Here is a 22,982-nt window from a genome sequence, read left to right as displayed (position 1 = left end):
TCCCCCTTTTCTTTTTGCCACTGACCGATCACCGCAAATGGATGGGACACATGATTGCTAATTAGGAAAGAGAGTGCAACGTCTGCTATAGGTCTGCAAGCAGTGCCGGCTGCAACCTTAGAAGCTATTTGTGAAAGAGCCTGCCAGTGGTCATTTGGCAGTGTAATCTGCGGCTCTGCACTCCTGCACCACAATAAAGGTAGTAATATGGCTAAATCATTAGCAATGCCCCGCTGCTATGCGCCAACTCGCCACACGGTGGTGGCCGTCGGCCGCTGTTCAGGGACGCCTCTGGTCTCCCGGAGCAGCTCGATGCCGGGTGTCCCGCGTCACAGAATCACAGAATCACAGAATTTCTAGGTTGGAAGAGACCTCAAGATCATCGAGTCCAACCTCTGACCTAACGCTAACAGTCCCCACTAAACCATATCCCTAAGCTCTACATCTAAACGTATTTTAAAGACTTCCAGGGATGGTGACTCCACCACTTCCCTGGGCAGCCTGTTCCAATGCCTCACAACCCTTTCAGTAAAGAAGTTCTTCCTAACATCTAACCTAAAACTCCCCTGACGCAACTTTAGCCCATTCCCCCTCGTCTTGTCACCAGGCACGTGGGAGAACAGGCCAACCCCCACCTCTCTACAGCCTCCTTTAAGGTATCTGTAAAGAGCAATAAGGTCACACCTGAGCCTCCTTTTCTCCAGGCTGAACAAGCCCAGCTCCCTCAGCCGCTCCTCGTAGGACTTGTTCTCCAGGCCCCTCACCAGCTTCGTCGCCCTTCTCTGCACCTGCTCAAGCACCTCCATGTCCTTCTTGTAGCGAGGGGCCCAAAACTGAACACAGTACTTGAGGTGCGGCCTCACCAGAGCCGAGTACAGGGGGACGATCACCTCCCTAGCCCTGCTGGTCACACTGCTTCTTATGCAAGCCAGGATGCTGTTGGCCTTCTTGGCCACCTGAGCACACTGCTGGCTCATATTCAGCCGACTATCCACCATCACTCCCAGGTCCTTCTCTGCCTGGCAGCTCTCCAACCACTCATCTCCTAGCCTGTAGCTCTGCTTGGGGTTATTGCGCCCCAGGTGCAGGACCCGGCACTTGGCCTTGTTGAACTTCATGCAGTTGACCTCAGCCCATCGGTCAATCAATAAATCAGCCAACCGCATTGCACCGCGATTCCTTTCTCCGGGTTGGTGTTTGGGGTTTCTCAGTGTCTCTCAGGTGTGTCGGCTCCTGTCAGGGCTCTCCGTGGCTCTCAGGGCTGGCCGTGTTCCTGAAGCGTCTCTCAGGGCTCTCCGTGCCTCCGAAGTCTCTCCGTGTATGTCAGGTCTCTCAGCGTCTCTCAGGTCTCAGCTTCTCTCAGCGTTGGGTACACCTTTACTCCCCTGGGGAGCCTTTACGCAGCCCCACATGCAACAGGAATCTGTGTCTTTACTCTTTCCAAACAACCCTAAACGTAACTGTAACCGGAGCACTGAGCCGAACCGCAAGTGGTACCCTAAAAAACACGTACGACAACACTTTCTCCTATCAAAAAGTGCCTCCAGTGGAAGCCTTTGGGTACACCTTAATTCCCCAGGGGAGACTTTATGCCACCCCACATGCAACTGGACTCTGTGTCTTTGTGCTTTCTGAACAAACCTAAATGTAACTGTAACCGGAGCACTGAGACGAATTTTAAATAGGACCCCAGAAAATGCATACGGAGCCACTTTCTCCCATCAAAAAGTGCCCCCAACTTAAGCCTTTGGGTACAACTGAACTCCCCAGGGGAGCTTTTACGGAGCCCCGCATGCAATTGGACTGTGTGTCTTAGCTCTTTCCGAACAACCCTAAACGTACCCGGAACTGGAACACTGAGCCGAGCCCCAAGGAGGGCCCTTGAAAACACATATGGCGACACTTTCTCCCATCAAAACAGTAGTGACCAAGGGCTCAGAGAGCATATGCAAGGAGACGTGATGAAAAGTTCAACCCTGATGAAGACATCTTATTTCATCCACATGACCCTCAGCATCCACCACCAGAAGGCACTGCACAAGCGCAGAAGGGAGGAATTTATGGAAATGACTTCTTGGAGCTAATTTTAATACTATGCGGGGACATGTTATGAATATGTATAGGCATAATGGGAAACCTCATGAATATGTAAATCTTTACTGCGTATAAGCAGAGCAAGTTGCTGTGTTAGGCACACGACTTTGGTGGGACTACCCCCAGTGCCGCCCAGAGCTGAATAAACTTACCTACTTTATAATCTTACTGATTGTGGAGTCAGCTTTCCATGAGTCAGTAAACCTTTAACTTCTCCATAGAAGAATTCGTACTGAATTAATGAGTACAAGGGATTGAATTACACAAAATTAGAGAATTTCCAGGGAACCGTCCCTGGAAGTGGGAGAAGATGAAGGGAGGGTATTTAATCCCCCCTCCCCCCCACACCCCCCCAAAGAATCCTGGTAAGTTTGTGGGTTTTATTGTCTTTCTTAATTATTATTTATTAATTACCGTAGGGGTGTCTATATATATACATATATATATATATCTGTGTATATATACACACAGATATATACACATACACAATAGATATATTTTAAGATTGTTTTAGTAATACCTACTCTCAATGGATTAGTGATAGGATGGAGGGAAAAATCAGTGTTCCACTGATCCACATTAATCCAGAATTTCTCTCGAGTTCTATATCAAAATAATTGTTGGATTTGCACCCAGATACCTAGACTGAAAGGGCCTTGTCCCTGCTGGCTATTCTAGCAGCAGTGGTGTTTGGATTCTCAAGATTACTAACAAGGTCAGATCATACTCAGTCCTGGGAAGGAAAAGATTTTGAAGTTGAGCTCCCTACAGCTTTTAGTGTCATCTTCATGTTGCGATACTTGAGGAGATTTGCATCTTCCAGCTTTTGGTATTTCCCATTCAAAAATTCCTCTGAGGAGTTCTTCATCTTGCAATCTTTGGTGTTTTCTTCTTTACAGCCCTGAGGAGTTCTTCATCATCCAGCTTTTGGGGTTCTCTTCACCACAACTCCCTGAGGAGAGCAATATCATCTAGCTTTTCACGTTTTCTTCACCTTGTGACCCCCGAGGAGTTCTTCACAGCGCGGCTTTTGGGGTTTCTTCACTGCAGCCTCGGAGGAGTTATTTCTTGAGCACCTTTGGTTATTTTCTTCCCTGCGACTTGAGGAGCGCTTTTGCGTCCACCTGTGGAGGTTCTGCACACCACGTTTCCCCTGAGGAGAGCATCATCGTCCAGCTTTTGTTTTTTTTTCTTCAGCGTGGCACTTGAGGAGTAATTCTTTTCGGAGCTTATCATATTTTCTTCACCTTGTGTCCTCTGAGGAATGCTTCTGTGTGCTGCGTTAGTTTTTTTTTCTTCAGTGTGCGACCAGGAAGGACTGAATCCTCATGCAGCTTTTGGTGTTTTCTTCATTGCGGCTCCAAGGAATACTGCATTATGCAACCATTGGGGTTCTCCTCACCATGTTTTCCCTGAGGAGAGCTTCATCATACAACTATTGGTATTGTTTTCACCTTGTTGCCCCTGAGAAGTGCTTCATCTTCCAACATTTGTTTTTTTTTTTTTTTTTTTTTCTCGTTGCAGGCCCTGAGGATTGCTTCAGCGTGCAGCTTCTGGTGTTTTCTTCAGTGCAGTCATGAGGAGTTTTGCATTGTTCTGTGTTTGGGGTTCTCTTCAGCACGTTTCCTATGAGTAGAGCATCTTAGTTCAACTTTTGGTGTTTCTGCACTGCAGCCTCTGAGGAGTGATTTGTTGAGCAGCATTTGGTGTGTTCTTCCCTGCAACTTGAGGAGTGCTTCCATGTCCACCTTTTGAGGTTCCTCACCCCACATTTCACCTGAGGTGTTTTTTCATCGTCCAGCTTTTGGTGTTTTCTTCACTACTGCCCTGAGGAATTCTGCATTGTTGAACTTTTGGGGTTCTCCTCACCATGTTTTCCTGAGGAGAGCTTCATTGTACAACTATTGGTATTGTTTTCACCTTGTTGCCCCTAAGAAGCGCTTCATCTTCTAACGTTTGGTGTTTCTTTTCTCATTCCAGGCCCTGAGGATTGCTTCAGTGTGCAGGTTTGGGGGTTCTCTTCACTGTGTCTCATGAGGGTGTCTGCATTGTCCAGGTTTTGGGGTTCTCCACACCACGACTCCCCTGAGGAGAGCTTCATCATCCAGCTTTTCATGTTTTCTTCACCTTGTGGCCTTGATGAGTGCTTCATCGTACAGTGTTTGGTGTTTTCTTCAGTGTGTAACTGCAAAGGAGTGCATCATCATGCAGGTTTCTCCACTCCATGTTTCCCCTGAGGAGAGCTTTTGGTGTTTTCTTCACTGTGGCACCTGAGGAGTAATTCTTCATGGAGCTTTTTACATGTATTTTTTCTTCACCTTGTGGCCCTGAGGAGTGCTTTTGTATGAAGATTTTGGAGTTTTCTTCACTTCACGACCCCAGAGGGCTGCTTCTTCCACCTGTAGGTGTTTTCTGCACTGCAGTCCAAGAGGAGTTTCTTCTTTGCATTATCTTTTATGTTTTGTTCATGGTGTGGCTCCATAGTAAAGCTTCATTGTGCAGCTTTTGCTGTTTTCTTCACTGAGCAGCCTCTGAGGTGTGCTTCATTGTACATCCTTTGTTTTTTTTCTTCATAGTGCTACCCATGATGACTGCTTCATCATGCAGCTTCTTGTGTTTTGTGCAACACATGTTCCATGAGGAGTTCTTCATCGTGCAGCTTTCTGTCTTTTTTTTGACCTTGTGGAGCCTTGGGATTGCTTATTTGTGCAGTGTTTGGTGTTTCTCTACATTGTAATGCCCCTGAGGAGTGCCTTATCCTACCTGTGTTGTTTTTTTCTTCTCTGCACTAACCCTGAGGAGTGTTTCATCGAGCAGTTTGTTGTTGTTTTGTTTTTTGTTTGTTTGTTTTTCCCTTCTACTTCTCCTGAGCAGTGCTTCATCATGCAGATGTGGTGTTCTCACATTCTGTCCCCTGTGGTGTGCTTCTCACTGCAGGTTTTTTTGTGTGTTTGTTTGTTTTTCAGTTCTCTCCCTTGGAGGAGTGCTTTATCATCTTGTTTTTAATTTGTTTTACACTTTGTGTCCCTTGAGAAGTTCTTCATTTTTCATCCGTCTGTGTTTTCTGTGAAGTGCAGCGTTTGAGGACTGTTTCACCACGCCGCCCTTGAGGAGTGCTTCATTGTTATGTTCTTGTTTTTTTTTCTTCACAGTACAGCCCTTCAGGAGTGCTTCAGTGCGTGAACATGGAGGAATCCTGCAGCTTTTGTGGTGCTTTACTCTGGGACTCCTGAGGAATGTTTCATTGTGTGGCCATTGGAGTCTTCTTATTGTACATTTTAGGTGAGCTTCAGTACTCGGCTCTCAACGAGTGTTTCGCTCTGTGTCGTTCAGTGAGCTCTTCTCAGCAAAGCTTTCCTTATGTTCTTCATTGCACCGGCTACGAGGAGGGTGTTGTTGCATGTCACATGTGGTTTGTTTATTTTTTTTTCTTTTATTTTCATCTTGAATAAGGGGCTTTTTTTAATTTTTTTTTCTTCTTGTTATATTTCTTTCTTTCTTAGGTTTGCTATTGTCATGTGATCTTTACCATCTTTGATAGTTCTTTCCTGTTATTGCTACTCTTTCATGTTTTTGAGAGAGGAAATCTTGATTCTCAGTATTTGTTCTACCTATTAGTACTCCACTTGATGGTTCTGTAGCTTAGTTTGTGTTGCTTGATCTTGTGTTCTGGGATGTATATTTAAGTTCACTTTTCGAACCGGAACACTCAGTAGAATAGGGCCATTTCATGGTAGTTTAGGTGGAATCTTTAGATCGGGGTTTCAGCAAAGGATATGGCTGAAGAGGGTTACTGGTGAGCTGGAGAGGGCAGCGTTGTTCTTTTCTTTATTCTACTTTTTTTTCTGTCCTGTGGTGTTTTTTTTTATTTGTCTTTTTTTTTTTTTTTTTTGTCACCACAAATGGCATTGAGTGTCTGTGAGGCCTTTTCACTAAGGTGGTAGGTGTGAGCAGGGACATTTTTCAGGGCTGTGCGTTGTGTGTGTGATGCTGAGTGGTGGAGGTGGCAGCTGGAGGGTGCTCTCACCACAGGAAAGGATGTCAGGCACAAACGAGTGGGAGCAGCATTAAAGCTGAGCGCCTGAATAGGTTGGTTCTCAGGGAAATTTCACGTCCTAACTATGTTTGGACATGAAATATCCTATCTCTGGAAAATTTCATGTCCACCTAAACATCCCAGCCAGGGCTTTTTAGGCCATCCTCCTTTGGTAGAGGGACAACGGCTGCAGTTTCTGTTCCAGCTATTGCTTTATTGAAATACTTGCTTGTTTTTTTCTCAGTGCTTGTTGCTGACACTAGTTGTTATTTTCCTCTGTTAACTTTCAGGGTTCACCACTTTGGTTTCTAGTTACAGCTGTTTTTCTTTTTTTTTTTTTTGTTTTTTTTTTTTTTTTTTTTTTTTTTGTTTTTTAATTTATTTCTTTACAGACTCAGTGTGAAGGAGCAGAGTCTGGATTTTACTTTTGTTATTCCTCAAGTTGCTGCTGCAGAATGATGTGAGCCAGTGTTTGCTGGATAACTCTGCTGCCCACAGCCCTCATACCCATCACCTGCAAGCTGTGCTACGGGGAGACAGCTGAACAAGAATCAGCCACAATAGCACCACATCTTTGCCTTTCCAACTAAAAATTGGAGTGAGCCACAAAGGAAGCAAGGTTGTGTGTGTTTTATTCACAGCATGTTCCATCTAAACTCTCCTGACAGCTCCCAGAAGGATGCAGCACCCCAGTCCCCTTGGCACATCCCACAGCTCCTGCTGCAGCCCTCACTGCTGCTGTGCCACTGGAGCTGCTTCTCCTCCATCTCAGATGCTGCCTTCCTCCCAGCTTGAGCTTTTCTTTCTCTCTGTAAATGTGGCTCAGGCAAGCAGAGCCCCAGGCAGGTGCAGGCCCTTCCCAGTGAGATGTGTTCCTGCAGGGAAGGGCACCAAGCAGCAGGGAAACCCAGCCTGACAGGGAAGCAAGGGAGCACCACTAGGCAGTCGCACTGTCCAGTGAGTGGAGTGGATACAAAAAAGCTTTTGTTTTTGTTTATGTTTTTTTTTTTTTTTCTTTTTTCTCCACACACAGCTCACTTTAAGGAGCATGGGTCTGCCCTGCTCCCTCACTGCTCTGCTCAGACCAGGATCTGCCTGCTCCCACCCCAAGGGAGCCACTTGGGTCAGGGCCTGTCCCTTTTGCATGCTTCTGCCCTGACAGGAAATTTTTTGATGTCTTTAAGGGCTCCTTTTAAGTGCAGCTCTGGGTGGCAGGCCAGCCCTGCTCAACGGAGGGGGCCAGACCCTGTCACCCCCTAGACCAAATGGATTGTGTGGGGACAATAAAGTGCCATGGTGTTTTTGCTCCCATGTGAGGTCCTTGGGCTTGCTGCCTTTGGCTCTCAGTTGCTGCAGCTCAGTTTGGGAGCAGGCATTCGTCCCTGAAAGTGAATCCTGTGTCCAGTTTTGGAGGATTTGGAGTTGGTGCAGACATGGGCTAAAGGCAATGCAACTGCTTGGCTGCTTGGTGAGGGAGCAGGGGACTGCTGCCATTCCCTGTTGGGAGGGCTGTGTCGTTCAGGGTATGCTGGTCACAACACATTCAGTCAAAGGCAAAGCACAGCTTTTCTTACTGCCCCATCCAGTGGTTGAAGCTGAAACACTGCTGTGCTGCTGGGAAAACACCAGTGTCAACACACGACAGTGCTGTGGACCCCAGCACCTAAATCCCCAGCAGGTGTAGGAGAAGCTGCTGCTTTAGTGCTCTTTGCAGGCGAGGCATGGGAACGCCAGCCAGGCCAGAAGAGCTTCTCAGCTGAGCAGTGACACAGAGGAGGCTGCTCTTCCCCTCACCTCTAGGAGCTGGGGTGATTAAGGAGACATTGGGGAGGCTAGGACAATATTAAGGAGGTATTGGGGAGGCATTGGGGAGGCAAGGACAATCCCCAGACAAGGACTGTATATCTCGAAACAAGACACTGGAACTCATGATAAGGAAGTGGCAGACGGACAGAGAAACAAATGTAAGGACTATAAATCTCAAAACTGGACATTGGAATTCATTATAAAGATACAACAGATGGAAGAATTAGCAACAACCAGCTCTTGCAATTAAGAAACCTGCCAACTCAGCAGATTTCTGGCCAAAGGTGAAAAGTACACTGTGAGGAAGACTCGGGGTCTTCCTCCCAAAGACCACTGCCCACGTCCCAAAGACCCCTGCCCACAATTCTTGGGAGGCTCTACGCAGGCGCAAGGTGCCCAAAGGCTAATTAGCATGAGAAGCGAGGGAAGGCAGGGATAGGTAGTGAATATGTATAGGCGCTTGTAGAATATTGATAGATTGGTTGTATAAATTCAAGACTGCTTTCCGCTTTGGGTATGCACGATAGGCGGAGAGATCCCCCATGCATCCAGCGCTGCAATAAAGAATATACCACTTAAAGGAGTTTCGGCTTCGATCTTTGAGTCAGGGGGATGGCAGAAGCAGGTGCAGAACTGAGCTATCTTGCTGAATTTCTGCTTATGTTTCCCCAAGATGGGATATGCTACAAGGAAGATAAAACCCTGCTTTGCGTCCTTCATCTTGTAGCCTTCGCTGAGCGCACAGTCCTTGGTCCAGACTCCCTCAGGACTGAAGCCTTCTCAGCCCAGGCAGGACCTCCGGGTTTGGGCACACCAGGCCAGCAAAATGAGAAGACTCCAGTTTGCTTTTGCTGAAAGCACTGCCTTACTGGGCCACGGGTATGTCAGGAAAATGGGGCTCAAGGGGCGCCAGCAACCTTTTCTTGGTAATGACTGCAGGGAAACCAAGGCGCTAAGAATAACTGGTGTCACTTGCTGAGCATCACTGGAAGAGGAGAGAAGCTGAGGCAGAGAGCTGCCTCACACGGAGGAGTTCCTGCCCCACAGCCCTGCAGGAGTCTACTGAGGCACGGTGCTGGTGGTTTTATCACTTAGGGGCTTGGAGGAGCCTAGCCAGCATGGTACGGAAGGGTTTATTGTCTACCAAACACAGAAGAATCTAGTCTTGCACTGCCCTGGAAGAGTTGATGCCAGGCACCACTTGGAGGAGTTACTGCTCTGCACCCTGGAGTAGTTTTAGTCTTGTGTGTAGAGCAGACTGTTCCCTCTTACCCTAGGGGAAACACTGCCCCTAGGAGAAGTTAACTGTCCTGGAGAAGTTAACGGCTGCTACCCTTGAAAAAAAATATTGCTGTGCATGCAATTAGTGTTTGGCCTTTGAGGAATCAATTCTTGCATGTCCCTGAGGAGTTATTGCTGAACACCCATGAAGGACTTTTTTCCATCACAGCCCATGAGGAGTCTATCACCTCAAGGCCCTGGAGGATGCTTTTGAGAGTTTCCCTTTGGAATTTGGGGAATTTCCTCTTGTGGGGCAACAGAGCACTCACAGCGATTTCCAAAATGTTAAAGCAACCTTTTTCTCCCTAGTGTTTGCTTGGCATTATATTATTTGGTGGGTGTTGTGCTTTTTGTGATAACTCCACCTGTGGTGAACTCCCAGATGTGGAAAATTGTTGGTTGTGTGGCTCTGCTCCCCTGAGAAGAGTCTAGGAAAAATAGGAGGGAAAATATCAGGACTCAAATAACAGGTAGTATTTCTAGCTGCCCCCCAAATAGCTACTACAGTTTTCAGAAGATAAATGTGGGCAGATAGTTCCAGGAGAAACCATGAGATTTCAGGAGAAATCCCAACATTAAGGCTCTCGATGGTGTAACACTGCAGGTCTCTGGTCCTTGTGATTCCTTTGGCAGGGTGGGAAATGAGTGGATTTAGTACTTTTCCCTAAAAAAGTCATTTAAAAGAATGATTTCAGTAATGGCTTTCCCGAAGAGAGGAAATTATGTCTCCAACATTCATTTTTTAAGAGCAGCTAATGACGAGAGGAGTTGAGCGCTTTAATGGATTTGAATATCCTTTTGCCATTAAATTTAATTGGTTGGCCTGGCCGTTTTTCTTTAGCAGAAATTGGATAATTTGTGTTAGTCAGTATGGTAGAAAAACGATGGCAAAGGGAAAAACACAGAAAATAATTCAGAAAGCTGATACCGACCGTATGTTTACTGTTTTATTATCAGGGTTTGCTGCTCACTTAATATTCACAAGTAGACAAATTATTTACAAAAGCCATTTACTCCAAAAGTAGGTGATGCCACATACTTTAAAACAGGAAGCATTTGTCATCACAATAGAAAAGACTTGATTTCAGTACACAAAAGTCCATGATACTTTGTGTGTCGTTCAAATGAGTATGTCTTACTGCTGCTGTCACCATTTTTTTCACAATTCCCAGTTAAGAAACACTCATTCTGGAGCTGCACAAAATGAGAACAGTAAAAGTGGCATTGTGGGAGGCAATGCAGAACTCGCCTTGTGTCGTTGCCTTACATTTGACCAGACAATTTGCTACTCAGCTCAAGCAGCGACCAGCTTGCTAAAACCTAGAGTCTGTCTCCATTGCTTGCAGGACAGATCATCTCCAGATCTTTGTATTATTTTGGCTCTACTTGCACTTTATTTTGAAGGTGTGCACAGACCTGGTGAGATCTCTAGAAGTGGATTTTTCCCACCAACCTGCTCTTCTTTTATCTGTGTCCCACTGAAGAGCAGGACAAGTCCCATGAGCACAAACTGAAATGCCTGAAATTCCATCTGAGCATAAGAAAACCCTTTCACTGTGAGCGCTGTTGAACACCGGCAGCAGTTGCCCAGCAGGGCAGTGAAGTCTCCATCCTTGGAGTCAGTTAAAGCTCGATGGGACACAATCCCAGGCAACCTGCTGTGACTGACCCTGCTGGAGCAGGGGGTGGCCCGGGCGATCTGGAGGTGTTGTCCACCACCTCTGCAACTGAGTCTGCGATTCCACGATGTGCTCAGTGACCTGTGGCAGCAGAAGCTGGCCGTAAGGTGCCTGCAGGTGAGAGAAGGGAACCAGTCCCTGTTACAATCCGTAGCTGTGCCGTTGCAAATACAGAATAAACAGAGTAACACTACAGAAAACTACAGGGCAGAATGCTGATAACAGATTCTTAAACCGGGTATCACATGAAGAGGCTTGAGGTTTTTGCTAGACTGCGAAGCAGTATTTAGCTTTGTAGGGAGTGTGCCTTTTGTAAGAGCATGCTACGCACTGGACAACAGAAAGCTGGTGGTCTGCAGACTGTGAGGAGCTTCTTTGTGAGAGGTAAACTGAGAGGGTGAAGAGGGATGTGAAGCAAAATTGGCTTTCTTTGCCATCCTCCCTGTGCGTTGCTGAGCAGAAGGAAAAGGACACCAAGCAGCTTAAGGGTAGGTTGATAAGCTCAAGAGAGTACAAGGTTTCTATTAGGAAGAAACAAAGAGACATCATGGCTAGGGGCGGCAGTCAACTCTTCTGTCTCTGTAATACGTTTTAATGCATTCATAGACTTCTTTGTTCTCCTTAAGTTTTAAATGGCTCTAAAACGAGTGCCTACATCCCAAATTTACAGATGGGTAAACTGACGCACAGCATCAGTCTGGATTGTGGGATTATGCAGCAGTCCAGTAGAAGGTTTCTGGTGGAAACCCACAGTGAGCTGCTTCTTCAGGCCTCTCACCAGCGGTGGGTATTCCCACAGAAGAGAGAGGAGCTTCCTTTTTCCCTTTTCCTGCCCCCCCTCCAAAATATATGAGACTTGAAACTGCCTAAAACTTATTTCAGTTTTATGCAGTCTACCTCCTCTGTGACTGGCATTGCACTTGTTCTGAGGTCGAAATCTGTGCTAGATTTACTTCCATTGTATGTTGATCTCCATCTGAGCAACATGATCTTCTTGAAGTACTTCATGGTATTATTTTTTACAGTTACAAAACACATTGTGTTTATCATGCTGTTACTCATGGCGATGCATTCAACTATGTAAAAAGCAGTAAGGTAATGCTTCTCTTTCACAAAGATTGTGGGGAAAAAGTCACGGACGATGGTGAAGCCATAGAAGGGGGCCCAGCAGAGAACATAAGCAGTCAGGATGCACATCAGTACCATTACAGTCTTTCTTCTGCATCGAAGCCTCTTCCTGATCTGTTCTGTCTGAAATCCTGGTACAGTTTTAAACCAAAGCTCTCGAGAGATCCTGGCATAACATAAGGTCATCGTAATCACAGGTGCAACAAATTCGATGCCAAAGATGAAGAGGAAGTAGGATTTGTAGTATATCTGCTGGTCAACTGGCCAAATTTGACCACAGAAAATTTTCTCCTGATTTTTTACTATAAATAATACAGTTTCAGTAGCAAAGTATGCAGACGGGATAGCTACAAGTATGGAGACGATCCAGACCAAGGCAATCAGGATGGTTGCTGTTTGGTAATTCATGCGTGGTTTCAGTGGGTGAACAATGGCCAGATATCTAGAACAGACAAATACATTCAAAGTGAAGCCTGGAAACACTGTTAATCAGAGCACGCTTCAAAAAACAAGTGGACAGAATTAGGCAGAAGGAAATGCTGTGATTGTTAGACTGACATATTTGTTTCTAAGAGTTAAGAACAAAGTTGTCCAAAGTAGCAGTCTAGAACTGAGATCCTAAACCTGGACCCAAGTTCTGGAGAAAGTGGGTGAGGAGTCTGTTTAGACAGTGGGTACGTGGCAATCTGAAAACGTTGAGTGTACATTTGGGTGTCTGAGGGTGGTTTTAAGAAATCAGTCTTAAACTCCCATCTACTAATGAAATCAAACTGAGAAAAAGATGTAATTTAATATCACAAACCTTTCTTTTTTTAACAGGGATCACAGGTACGGAAGTTGTGGATAGACTAGAAGAGAAAGGGAGGGAATACTCCTATTACTGACAAATACATTTGCAGGAGGTAACACGATGTGCAGGTGGTGGTGTATCCGGGATGTGCCATGATATAGCAGCTCAAAATACTTCAGTGGACAGCACATGGACAGGTCAGAGTTTAAAACATGCATTAATATCCACCTAGTCAGGTGCAGATAAAAGAACAGATATGTAGAAGAGGAATGTTTTGCCTAGACATGTTTTGCCTATTTGAATAACTTTTGTTTTTAAACATACACAAGTGTTTTTATTATTTTCTTTGGTAATCCATGGGGTGAAGAGTTGAAGCTGATACTAATAATGGTTACAGCTGAATATGCTTTCAAGCCACCAACAAAGGACTATGTATCCATTTTCTGCTCATGAAAATTTTTGTTTAGGTTGCTGGAGGTGACTATAACTAATTAATCTTAAATATACTGTGTTAGGTAATATGCCACCCTGGACAAGTCAAGTTAGGTGTTTGCAATCCTTATGGCTGTAAAGCTGCAAGAGGCACTGTGGTGTTTCATGAGGAAGTATGGAGAAGTGGAAGCACATTGCATGATCAGTCAAGGACTCAATTCATTTAAAAAAGGGCTAGGACTGAATGTCATTCACTCTATTGTTTTTTTCGTTTATTTTTGTCTAGTTAGATTTGGGAGGATTTTTTTTTAAAAGAAGCTGTAGATGTAAGAAGAGCTCATATTAGAGTGCTGCCTCTACCCCAGAAAGATTAGGATGCTTCTGTGAAGAGGAGTTTTTTATCAGAGAAACTCCAGAGCTCTCCATGTGATTGTGTTTGACACAAAGGACTGTTTCAAACAGTGGCATTACTCATTCAGTCAGAGGCTTTTCTATCTGTATATATCCTACACATAGATAGCATCCACAGGATGTACTTATTCTAAAATAAAATGGAAAATCAGTGGAGCTTTTCACAAGCCAGATCTTGGAAGCAGATAAATCGTTCATTACTTTTAATACTGCAGGCTAGATGTCAAGGGACAGTAGACTTATTCAGCCTCATTGTGGAGCTGATAAATGAGTATTTTTAGATAGGGTCCTGGGGAAAGAAGGTGCTGGGATAATGTATGTGTATGTAGTTATAAGTATGCACATCAGCTCAGCAGAAGGTTTGGCTGGATGAGGTAAATCTCTGCAGTAGCGTCAGGAGGGAGCTTTTGTGGTGGCTTTCCTGGCTGTCATTGCTTACCCACTTTGGGTGTCACTGCAGAGTAGTGCTGGAGCACACAAACTGGACTTAGATGAAACTGCCCTAAAGATGTGCTTCAAGAATGTCCCTAAAACACACCAAGTGCCCATGAGCATTCATTCCAGGGGACCCAGCTAAAGTTAACCCCCCCGTAATATTTACAGCATGGGCATTGGGCCCTTAGCACAAGTTCTTGCTCTTCAGAGCCTCTCCTTTCACACTGCACTATTTTTTAAATATGTGTAATTCCTATCTGTTTTGTGCAAACAGACATCCAGAAAGGTGAGAGAGAGTCCTACCTGAGGCAAGTCCTACAGGGCAGGATTACTCTCTCTATGCAGGCAAACCTTTTAAAATGACCTAAATAGGGGAAAAGTTTCAATAGTTAGCTACCCACATGACACAACCAACATGGAATGGTTGGTTGTGAAATGAATCAGCTTTTCTCACTGTTTACCAATTCAAAAGCTCACACGTAACAGGCAATAAAACCAAAACAATGTGTTCTTACAACAAACTTCAGTGATTAATCATTTCCAGGGTTATTTTTAAAGATGTGTGGGGAGATATGCTAGAAATCTTCCAATTTCCTAGCAGGCAAAAGGGCTCAATGACTTGTATTACTTCATCAACCTGGGAAGCAGTAGAAGGCCTTTCAAAAAGAAATTCAGAAGCTGTAAAAGATATGTAACAGGAAATGGTAATGTGTAAATGACAGTGTTTAGAAACTTAAGCTGAGTCCCCCAGGCTGTGTAAAGGTTGTTGTGTTAAACACTGATTAAGGAATTTTTTCATAGGAGCTGGTTCTCCTTTCCCACACACAAGGCAAAACATCTCTTAATGGAGATGTTCCATGGAGTCTTTCCAGAGATTTTTGTTGACCTCGATGAAAACTGAATCAGCTGTGCATGAGCTATATAACCACCAGCAGGGTTAAACTGGTCCTGAGTTGTCTTTTGGGTCAGGTGCTAAAAACTAGGCAACACTCAACTAGAATATAAAATGGCATGTAAGAGAAAATGAAGAAGGGTGTGTGTGTGTGTAAATGCTATTAAGGTAAACAGTCTAAAGTTCTTAAATGAATCATACAGCGTGTATTTGATGAGGATATATGGAGATGTGTATTATGTTCATACACAAAAGATGACTTATTTCTGTAAACAGTTTGCTCTGCGGGGCTCTGGCTTTCTGTGAATTTGTCATGTCAGACTTGTGTCAGCAAGAAGCTGATCCTCCGTGCTTGAGTCTGCCAGGGTCCACAGTGCACAGAGCTAAGAGAACAGAAGTTGTAAGAAACAATACAATTAAATGACACTGTTAAAATTCCTGGAGTGAGAGGCAAGCATAGAAATATCCCAGGACTGCAGCTCAAAGCAGGTAGTGCAGGGTAGCTTTGTGTTCTGCTCACCCCATTATGAAGGCTATAAGAAAACCTCTGTGAGACTGCATTGGTGTAGCACGTTATCATTTTCTGGATGCTGCAAGCATCACTGTTTCATCATTAACATGGGTTCTGTAAATGGCATTCGGATGTTTCCTGGCTCATTGCTCTGCCATCCTCAGAGAGGCGTGTAAAGAGAGAGAAGCGTGTTATAATGGAGACACATCCTGGTCACAGGCACTGAGTATGTGCTAGTGTGTTGGAGCATCCAGCGAAGACATCAGTACTATCAAATGGTTAATTTAGCCATTGTTGGGTTTGCTCAGTAGGGCATGACAGAGAACAATAATCCTATTTGGCAAGCTAGATAGAAGTCCTATCTTTTATTCTCTTTCACACCAAAACAAAAGCTGGAAAAAATACCTTACAGGGAGAAGAACATGTCCTGTAAGGCAGTAACCCTGTTAGGAAACTTAGCTGCTAAATTCTATATTCACCAGTCAACTATTTCTCTCCCTGAAGAGGTGAGACTGAGAAAGAAAAGCTGCGTAGCCCGGTAGTAAAGTTTCCCTAGAGATACACAGTTCAGTCAGGATTATATACTGCTGATGAACACCTTCCTCTCTGGACTACTGACTGTTTCTGATTCCTCTTTCTCCTCTTTCCTAAACTTCCTCCTACCACTGAGTCACGTATATTTTTATGGAAAAGAATTGCTTTAATAAATGGTCATTCTTTCCACCTGAAAAGTTCCATCGGGAAATTTCCACTGAGCTTTCTCCGGGACAATCTCATGACCACATGTGAGTAAGTTGCTATGAAACGAGATAGCCAGGTCTGCGTAGTACCTACCTTGACATCAGCACATCCTAGAGAACAGCCGAGCTTGTTAAAAACCTAGGAAATGGGATGGGTGATGTCAGAAGCCATCTCCTTGTGCAGCCGTAGCACCCCACTTACCTGTCAACAGCTATAGCCAGGAGAGCATTGGTAGAAACGTAGAGGGAGACGGTGCGTAGGTAGTTGACTGAGGCGCAGAGGACGTGGCCATGCTCCCAGGACAGCTGCCGTACCACATAGTAGTCCATCTCAAAGGGGCAGCACACGATCGCAACAATAAAGTCGGAGATGGCCAGGTTGGCAATCAGCAGGTTGGTGAGGTTCCTCAGCTTCTTGTAGCGGGCAAGGGCCGCGATGAAGATGAAGTTGCCGATACCACAGACCAGCATGATGCCAACGAGAGCCACCCCGATCACAATCTTGGCTGCGAAGAAGGTGCGTGTTTTGGTCATGTCGTCTTCGCTGTCCAGGGGCAGGTCGTAATCGCTGTAACTGAAATTGAAAGGGAAGGAGAAATTTCTCAAGGAGGTTAAGCCCCCATCGTGGAGATTGTAGATTGCAGCAAAGTTGAGGTTGATGGTAGCATTTGGGTTATGTTCATCTTGCTCCATGGCCATGTCTGTCTTCTTCTGACACGTGGCTTGTGTGGCCCTTGGTTTGGGGTTCGAAATACCCAGGGTGTCGGGGCACAGCAGTGGCAGGCAAGAGACCTCATCCAAAGTTTTCTTGTGAGCAGTGAGTCACCTTGTCTTTGTCCCCAAGAGACTATAGAGCAACAGCATCATTTATCTCTGTCTGTGGGAACAAAAGGAGTAAAACATTTCCTGAGAGGAAATTACAGCAAAAATACTGTGCTTGGGGGAAAGTAATATCCACCTGATTGCCCTGCGGCTCTGTCGCTGGCTGCGCACAGTGGGAAGAAATACACTGTGAAAGGATGCTTCAATTATTGTAAAATCCCTAGAGTTGCATAATACACTGCTTGTTACACCCGGCCGTCTTATTTACCCAACAATGAAATGCTGTTTTCAGCACAGAGTGACATGACAGTACAGCAAAAGAGTACAATCCTCTTCAAACTTCTGCCAGCCTTCAAGCCCAGAGTGCTGTCATCCCTGTGCAAGGTAAAAAAACCCTAAAAGGAGATGACACCTCAGTTTGTTGGGAAGCATCTGATGTCTCTCTTGGGCAAGGTCTTTGCTTTATGCTACATGTCTCAGTCAGGACAATGTGATAGACAAGAAAAAAAAAGAGAACTGATGTCCTGGCTTATAAATACATTTCTTAATTAAGTAAGAGTTGCCAAGATCCAATAAAAGAGCAAAGCCAGCACTTCTTTTCTTTTTTTGGCAGCTGTAAATTGAGTAGAGGTCCCAGATTTTCAGCCAGCATAATCTATTACTGCTTCTCTCAAAGCAGTGGAGTCCGGCCAATTTGCACGGACAAGACTTTGTCCCATGAACCTGCTCTTAGGGCTGTGCCGTGAACACAAACCTGCTGTTCACAGGAACGGCAGTTCGGACAGGTTCTTCAGGTGAAAGGGAGAATCTTCCTCAAGCAAGACAAAAGTGCCTTGGATTTCTGAAGACAGGGAGGAATAGGCTTCCCCTTTTGTACTGGCAATTGTTCCAAACATTAAAAACGGATTTATTTTCTGCACAGAGGAAAAAAAAAATCCAATCTACTCCCTAATTTTTCCTCTATTCTGTATCAAATTGATGAGAGGTCTGTCTTCTCGCATCCTCCTGTGCTACATCTGGTAATCCTCCCACCAGACTCACGGATGTCAGGACAGTCCCATCCCATCCCCCAGGAGAGATTTGGGGGGATTACTGCTTTTTCTGCATTACAGCAGTAAGTCCTGAGGTCAGACGCTCCTGAGCAATGCCCATCGTGGCTACAAAGGACAATCTGTACAATTGTGCTGCTTCCTTCCCTAGAACCACCCTCAGCCCCTGGTGTACCAAAGCTTAATAAATTTCTGAGAAAAACTCTGGTTCTGTCCAACTTCTGTCTCCACATTGCTTTTCAAGCTGAGAGTTGCAGAACAACAGCATAACAGAAAGCCAAAGCCTGATACTAAATAACAGTTCAAACAATTAACTGTTTTATAAGACATCCCCAAAATGCCTGGAAATGTGAATGTTCATTGAAGAGAGGTGTTAAGCAATTACTTGGACACAAAATCAGTATGTTGGTCAAAACAAAGAGCAGTATCTGTTTCAGACAGGTTTCTCTGCAAAACACCAGGAAAGATCTTTAAAATAAATAAAAATAACCACCCACAAAGTGACAACACCATCAACTAACTACCTGCAGTTGCTCTCATCCTCTTCGAGGTGTCTGGCACCCTGGGTATAGCCTCCTGGTTCCTCCCTTGCAAATACGCTGCTGTCACTGGAGCTGAGGAAGGATTACTACAGAAGCAGCCAGAGGACTTCTCTGAATGATCATTTCTCTCCCAAGCAGGTCTGCCCTGTAGCTCAGGGGGAGGATAGCTCTGCTGCCTCTGTGTATGCATCTAAAGCCTTTTCTCAGTGGGAGGCACCTTGAAGCTGTCCGTGCATTTCTAATTTTAAAGAGGCAGTACAGTGCAGAGACAATACAGCACAGCTCCCCTCACCCTTTTTTTCCCCCTCACTTTAACCCCCCTGCATGCTTGAATTGCAGAGCATCTTTGTTACCAAATCTGAGCATGGAAGGTGTAAAAACCAGGTCTGCATTTGCTCTTTGAGTTGTGTCTGTGCTGGGCGGCAGCTACATCTACCTGCTGTGAAAGAGAAGCAGCATACAGAGCTTCTTCCCAGGGTGGAAGAAGGGTGAGCCCCTTTCCCAGGGACCTTTCTCTGTGCATCTCTCCCCAGCTATTGTCCTTAGGGCTGCTGCTGTGGCAGCTTCAGCAGAAGGAGGGTCAAACATTGAACAGCCATAAATCAGAGGACCTCTGACACCTTCCCTTGCCCTCTAAGGGAATTAGAGTGGAAAAGTGGCAGTGATGCCCCAAGGACTTTGCATCCTTGTTGCTCTGAAGTGCCCACACTCTGGGAAGCAGTCCTCTCGCTTTCCAGTTCTCCAGGGAAGAGATTCACAATCCCTTCCAGAAAAGGCAGCGCACAGCAGATCTCTTGTCCTCTTCTGTACCTCCGGTCGTGTTCACAGTAGCTGACGTTTTTCAAGGTGCGTAGCTGGGACACATTCCATAGTCCCCAGTGGATGAGACTGTAGAAAGTTGTAGGCAGCCAGGAAGAGTGCAGAAGGTTTGCATAGAGCCTAAAATGTGATTTACAGTGCACACTCTTAAGACTCAGCTTCTGTGAGCTAGTGAGCACTTCTCTCTAGAAGAATTAAGTAAAGAAAGCTGTCTGCTAAGTACCTACAAATGTGAAATGTGTCTGGAATAAAAGAGCTGCTAATACATTTCTGCAGGACATTTCCAGAAAACCTGTGGAAGGCCACCTCCACTGTCCAGAGCCAGCTGACATCATTAAGAATTTCACATCAAATACTTCATTTGGCTTTGTTTTGAATCAGTGTAGTAGGTGAAAAGCCACTAAGATGTGGTTAACATACTAAAAGGGCACAGCCAAATGAACAGAAGGGAAACTAGATAGTCTGTTGAATTCTGTTACAATACAATGTCGGAGTAAATAAAGGGAGAGACAAAATGAACATACCTCGTACATCAGAACCAGGTCTAAAGCATCTTTAAAATGGGCCACATAAGCCAGAAATGTCCCTTAAGAAAAGCTGGTACACTAAAAGGAGCTATGGGAAGCTTTACATTAGGAACACGCATGTTCTCTTTAAGACTTGGTTCAGCTGTCTCCCATTAAGTTATCTAGTGAGTCAATCAAGTAACATGATACCCAAATATTTATATTCCTTTAGGCCAAAACCTCAGCTGCTGTAGAACAGTCTGTCCCTGTTGACTCGAGGCAAGTTGTCACTGGAGCTCTGATAACTGCAGCCCCTCCAGATGTGCGCTTCAATGCCTGGTGCAGAGCCTCTGCACAGCTGTTCACCCGCCGTGCTCCAAATGGTTGTGCTCAGGCTGTTCCTTAGAAAATACTTGCAATGCTGTGAAACGATGTGAGTGGCATGTGCTGTGCAAGGTGGGGCTTTGTAGTTATTGCACGGGAAGCGCTGAACACACAGCGAAACCCCAGGTCCTGAGAGCTGCCCGTAAAGCCAGAGGGACAGACTGGAGGCTAAAAGCTGGCTTTGGGGCCTCAGTACCTGGCCTGGTTGCCTGCCCTGCCCCAGCAAGGCCTGGGGAGGGATTAAAGCCATGGGGCATATACGGGAGGATTTCCCAGCTGCAGATGCAGTGCAAGAAGTCCCAAAGGCCACCTTCCCCAAACAGCAGGCTGGTGTAAATGTGCACAAGGAGCAGCTCCCCAGAGCTGCCTGTGCTGGCTGGGAATTCGTTGTCCCAGCGCTGCCGAGCCCAGGGGCTTTGTGGCCAACAGGTCTCCTCCTCGGAAAAGGGCACAGTTAGCTGTGCCTGCGAGCATTCCTTCCCCACAGCCCACACATGACCCCCATTTATCACTCAGTTACACTCTATTTATTGCATTGTTTTTCAACATCCCCATTATTTTGTAGAGCGCACGCAAGTCTGGCACTGGATTTCTGCATATGAGTAGGTTTCTCCTTCGTAGCTTTAACTGGGTGTTCCAGAAACTTCCCCCAGTGTCACAACATTTTAGCAGTGCATTTCCCGAGACCCCTGTTACAAGTCTGGCAAATTCGGTCTGAGAAACAAACAAACAAAAAGTTGATTCTGAAAATTATCATGTAAACAACTTACATTCCTGGGTTGGTTTGTTTGCTTTCATTAATATGTTCAGAGTTTGAATAGGGGAATTATTTGCAGGCTAAATGATGCAAAAAAGATGGCATTGCAAAGTACTTGTTTAAGGGCTTGCAAATAATGAATTTCTAAAACTAACATTTAGCCTGGTAACAGAGCTAAGGACTCTGGCCTTTTATTTTAAAACAGCAAATGCACCACCTATTGTCTAAATTTTCTAAATTGCTAAATAAATTGGACTTTGAGCTAGGTAATTAATCCTAGGGGACTTACATGAGCTTTGCATAAATTATAACTGGACTTTTACAGAGGTTGCTAATACAAATCAGTTGGTGAAATGCGACAGGAACCTGATCAAACAATAGCATCCTGCATCCCCGTGATGCTGTGGAAAAAAGAACAAAGGTTAGCAGCACACATGGGTTACCACTGGCAGTGCATCTTGGCTCAGAGTCCAAGCCAGGTGCTTAGATGTTCCTGGTATACTGGTACGGTCAAGAGGTCACTAGACTTGCTTGCATAAGGAGTTGGGTATATTTTTCTAGTGTGTGAAAACGTGCTTCATGGTACCAGAGGAACATGACTTTGGGATGGAGTCTGCCAAAATGTGCACATGGGTAATCCTGTGCTCAGCTCTTTCAGTGTTCGACCTCATTAATGGGTTATATCAGCACGTTCCTTTCCTTCTACTACCTTTTTCTGCTTCCTTACTGAGCATACTGTGCTTCTCTTCCTCTGAACAGGGACAGAGCTGCTGAAGGAGCAGCAGAGCAAGTTGTCAACAGCCATACTGACACCCTGCGAAGACGGCTGTCACCGCTGTTGGAACAGCAGACACGGTGCTTTCATCCGAAAGGTCTTTTCCTTTCTGAGCTGCACAGGTTTCTAGGGACAGTGGCATTCAGGCAGATCTCACAGCCCAAGAGCACAAGGTTTAGCAGGGCTGCACAGAGGTTGCTCAATGCGCAAGGTGACCCAGGGGCAGTCAGCAGCTTTCTTCCATGTAGAAGTTCCTCTCTTTTTACTTATTTCTTTTTTTTTCACTTTTTAGTTCTGTGTGTTTCCTGCTTCCATCATCCCTGTTCCTCATTTTGTGATCACATAAAGTGGTGCTTGTTCTGCTCAGCTCAGAGTGTTGATCTGTGAGAAGCACGGCCCCTGCTCTCCACAGCAGTCTATAAAAAATATAGATATAGATATAAGTAGTTTATGTTCCTAGCTGCTGCTGATCACCCCTTGCTGCAGAAGCCCATCTTACCTAAAATACAAATGGCAGGATCTGGGGCAGTGCAGGGAGCAACCTAGGGACTGTGCCAAGTTTTGACACAGCTGTGTTGTGGTGTGAATGGCCACAAAAAATGTCTCAGTCGTTAAGCATTCAACATTTGTTTAGTTATTAGATATTACATGTTCTTTTTTCCTTTTCTTCTGGGTGTGTTAGGGTTTATTTATGTTTTTTGTTTGTTTGTTCTTTTTTACTTTGGCCTGTGCCTGTTAAAACAAACCCTTCTTTTGATCAGAAAGCCATTTGCCTCTGGAAGGCAAATGTTGAGTGCTTTTCTCCCCAGATTTTGCCTAGACACACTCATAGCTTCGTGAAAACTGATGTCCCAGCTTTGGGCAGTGGTGGTATGCAGCAACGTATAGCCTTGCATAACAGCAAGGCAGAGGGTTCCTGAGGCTGTCTTTGCCTCTTACCAGCCAAATTTACCATCTTTGTTCTCTGCTAAGACTCTTCCCACTCCCAGTAGTCCCCATCTGCTCTGAGGGATTGCTTAATTTTAGACTAAGACTGTCAAACCCATTTCCAGAGATTCCTGGAAAGCCACGTCACTGCAAGTTCTGTTTGCTG

General features: G+C 45.2%; 1 protein-coding gene across 1 annotated transcript; it reads right to left on the bottom strand.

Moving 5' to 3' along the window:
• Nucleotides 1–10,151: 10,151 nt before the first annotated feature.
• PROKR2 (prokineticin receptor 2) lies at nt 10,152–18,814 on the bottom strand. Its single transcript, XM_032185118.1, has 3 exons — nt 18,631–18,814; nt 16,438–17,112; nt 10,152–12,466 (listed from the first exon to the last, which is right to left on the bottom strand). The coding sequence occupies exons 2-3, from the start codon at nt 16,932–16,934 to the stop codon at nt 11,770–11,772; spliced, it is 1,194 nt and encodes a 397-aa protein (XP_032041009.1). The 5' UTR covers nt 16,935–17,112; nt 18,631–18,814; the 3' UTR covers nt 10,152–11,769.
• Nucleotides 18,815–22,982: the final 4,168 nt, after the last annotated feature.

Source organism: Aythya fuligula, chromosome 3 (genome assembly GCF_009819795.1).
Source record: "Aythya fuligula isolate bAytFul2 chromosome 3, bAytFul2.pri, whole genome shotgun sequence".
Classification (NCBI taxonomy): domain Eukaryota; kingdom Metazoa; phylum Chordata; class Aves; order Anseriformes; family Anatidae; genus Aythya; species Aythya fuligula.
Note: the sequence above shows the minus strand (reverse complement) of the source record. Positions and strands in the feature narration are given on the sequence as shown.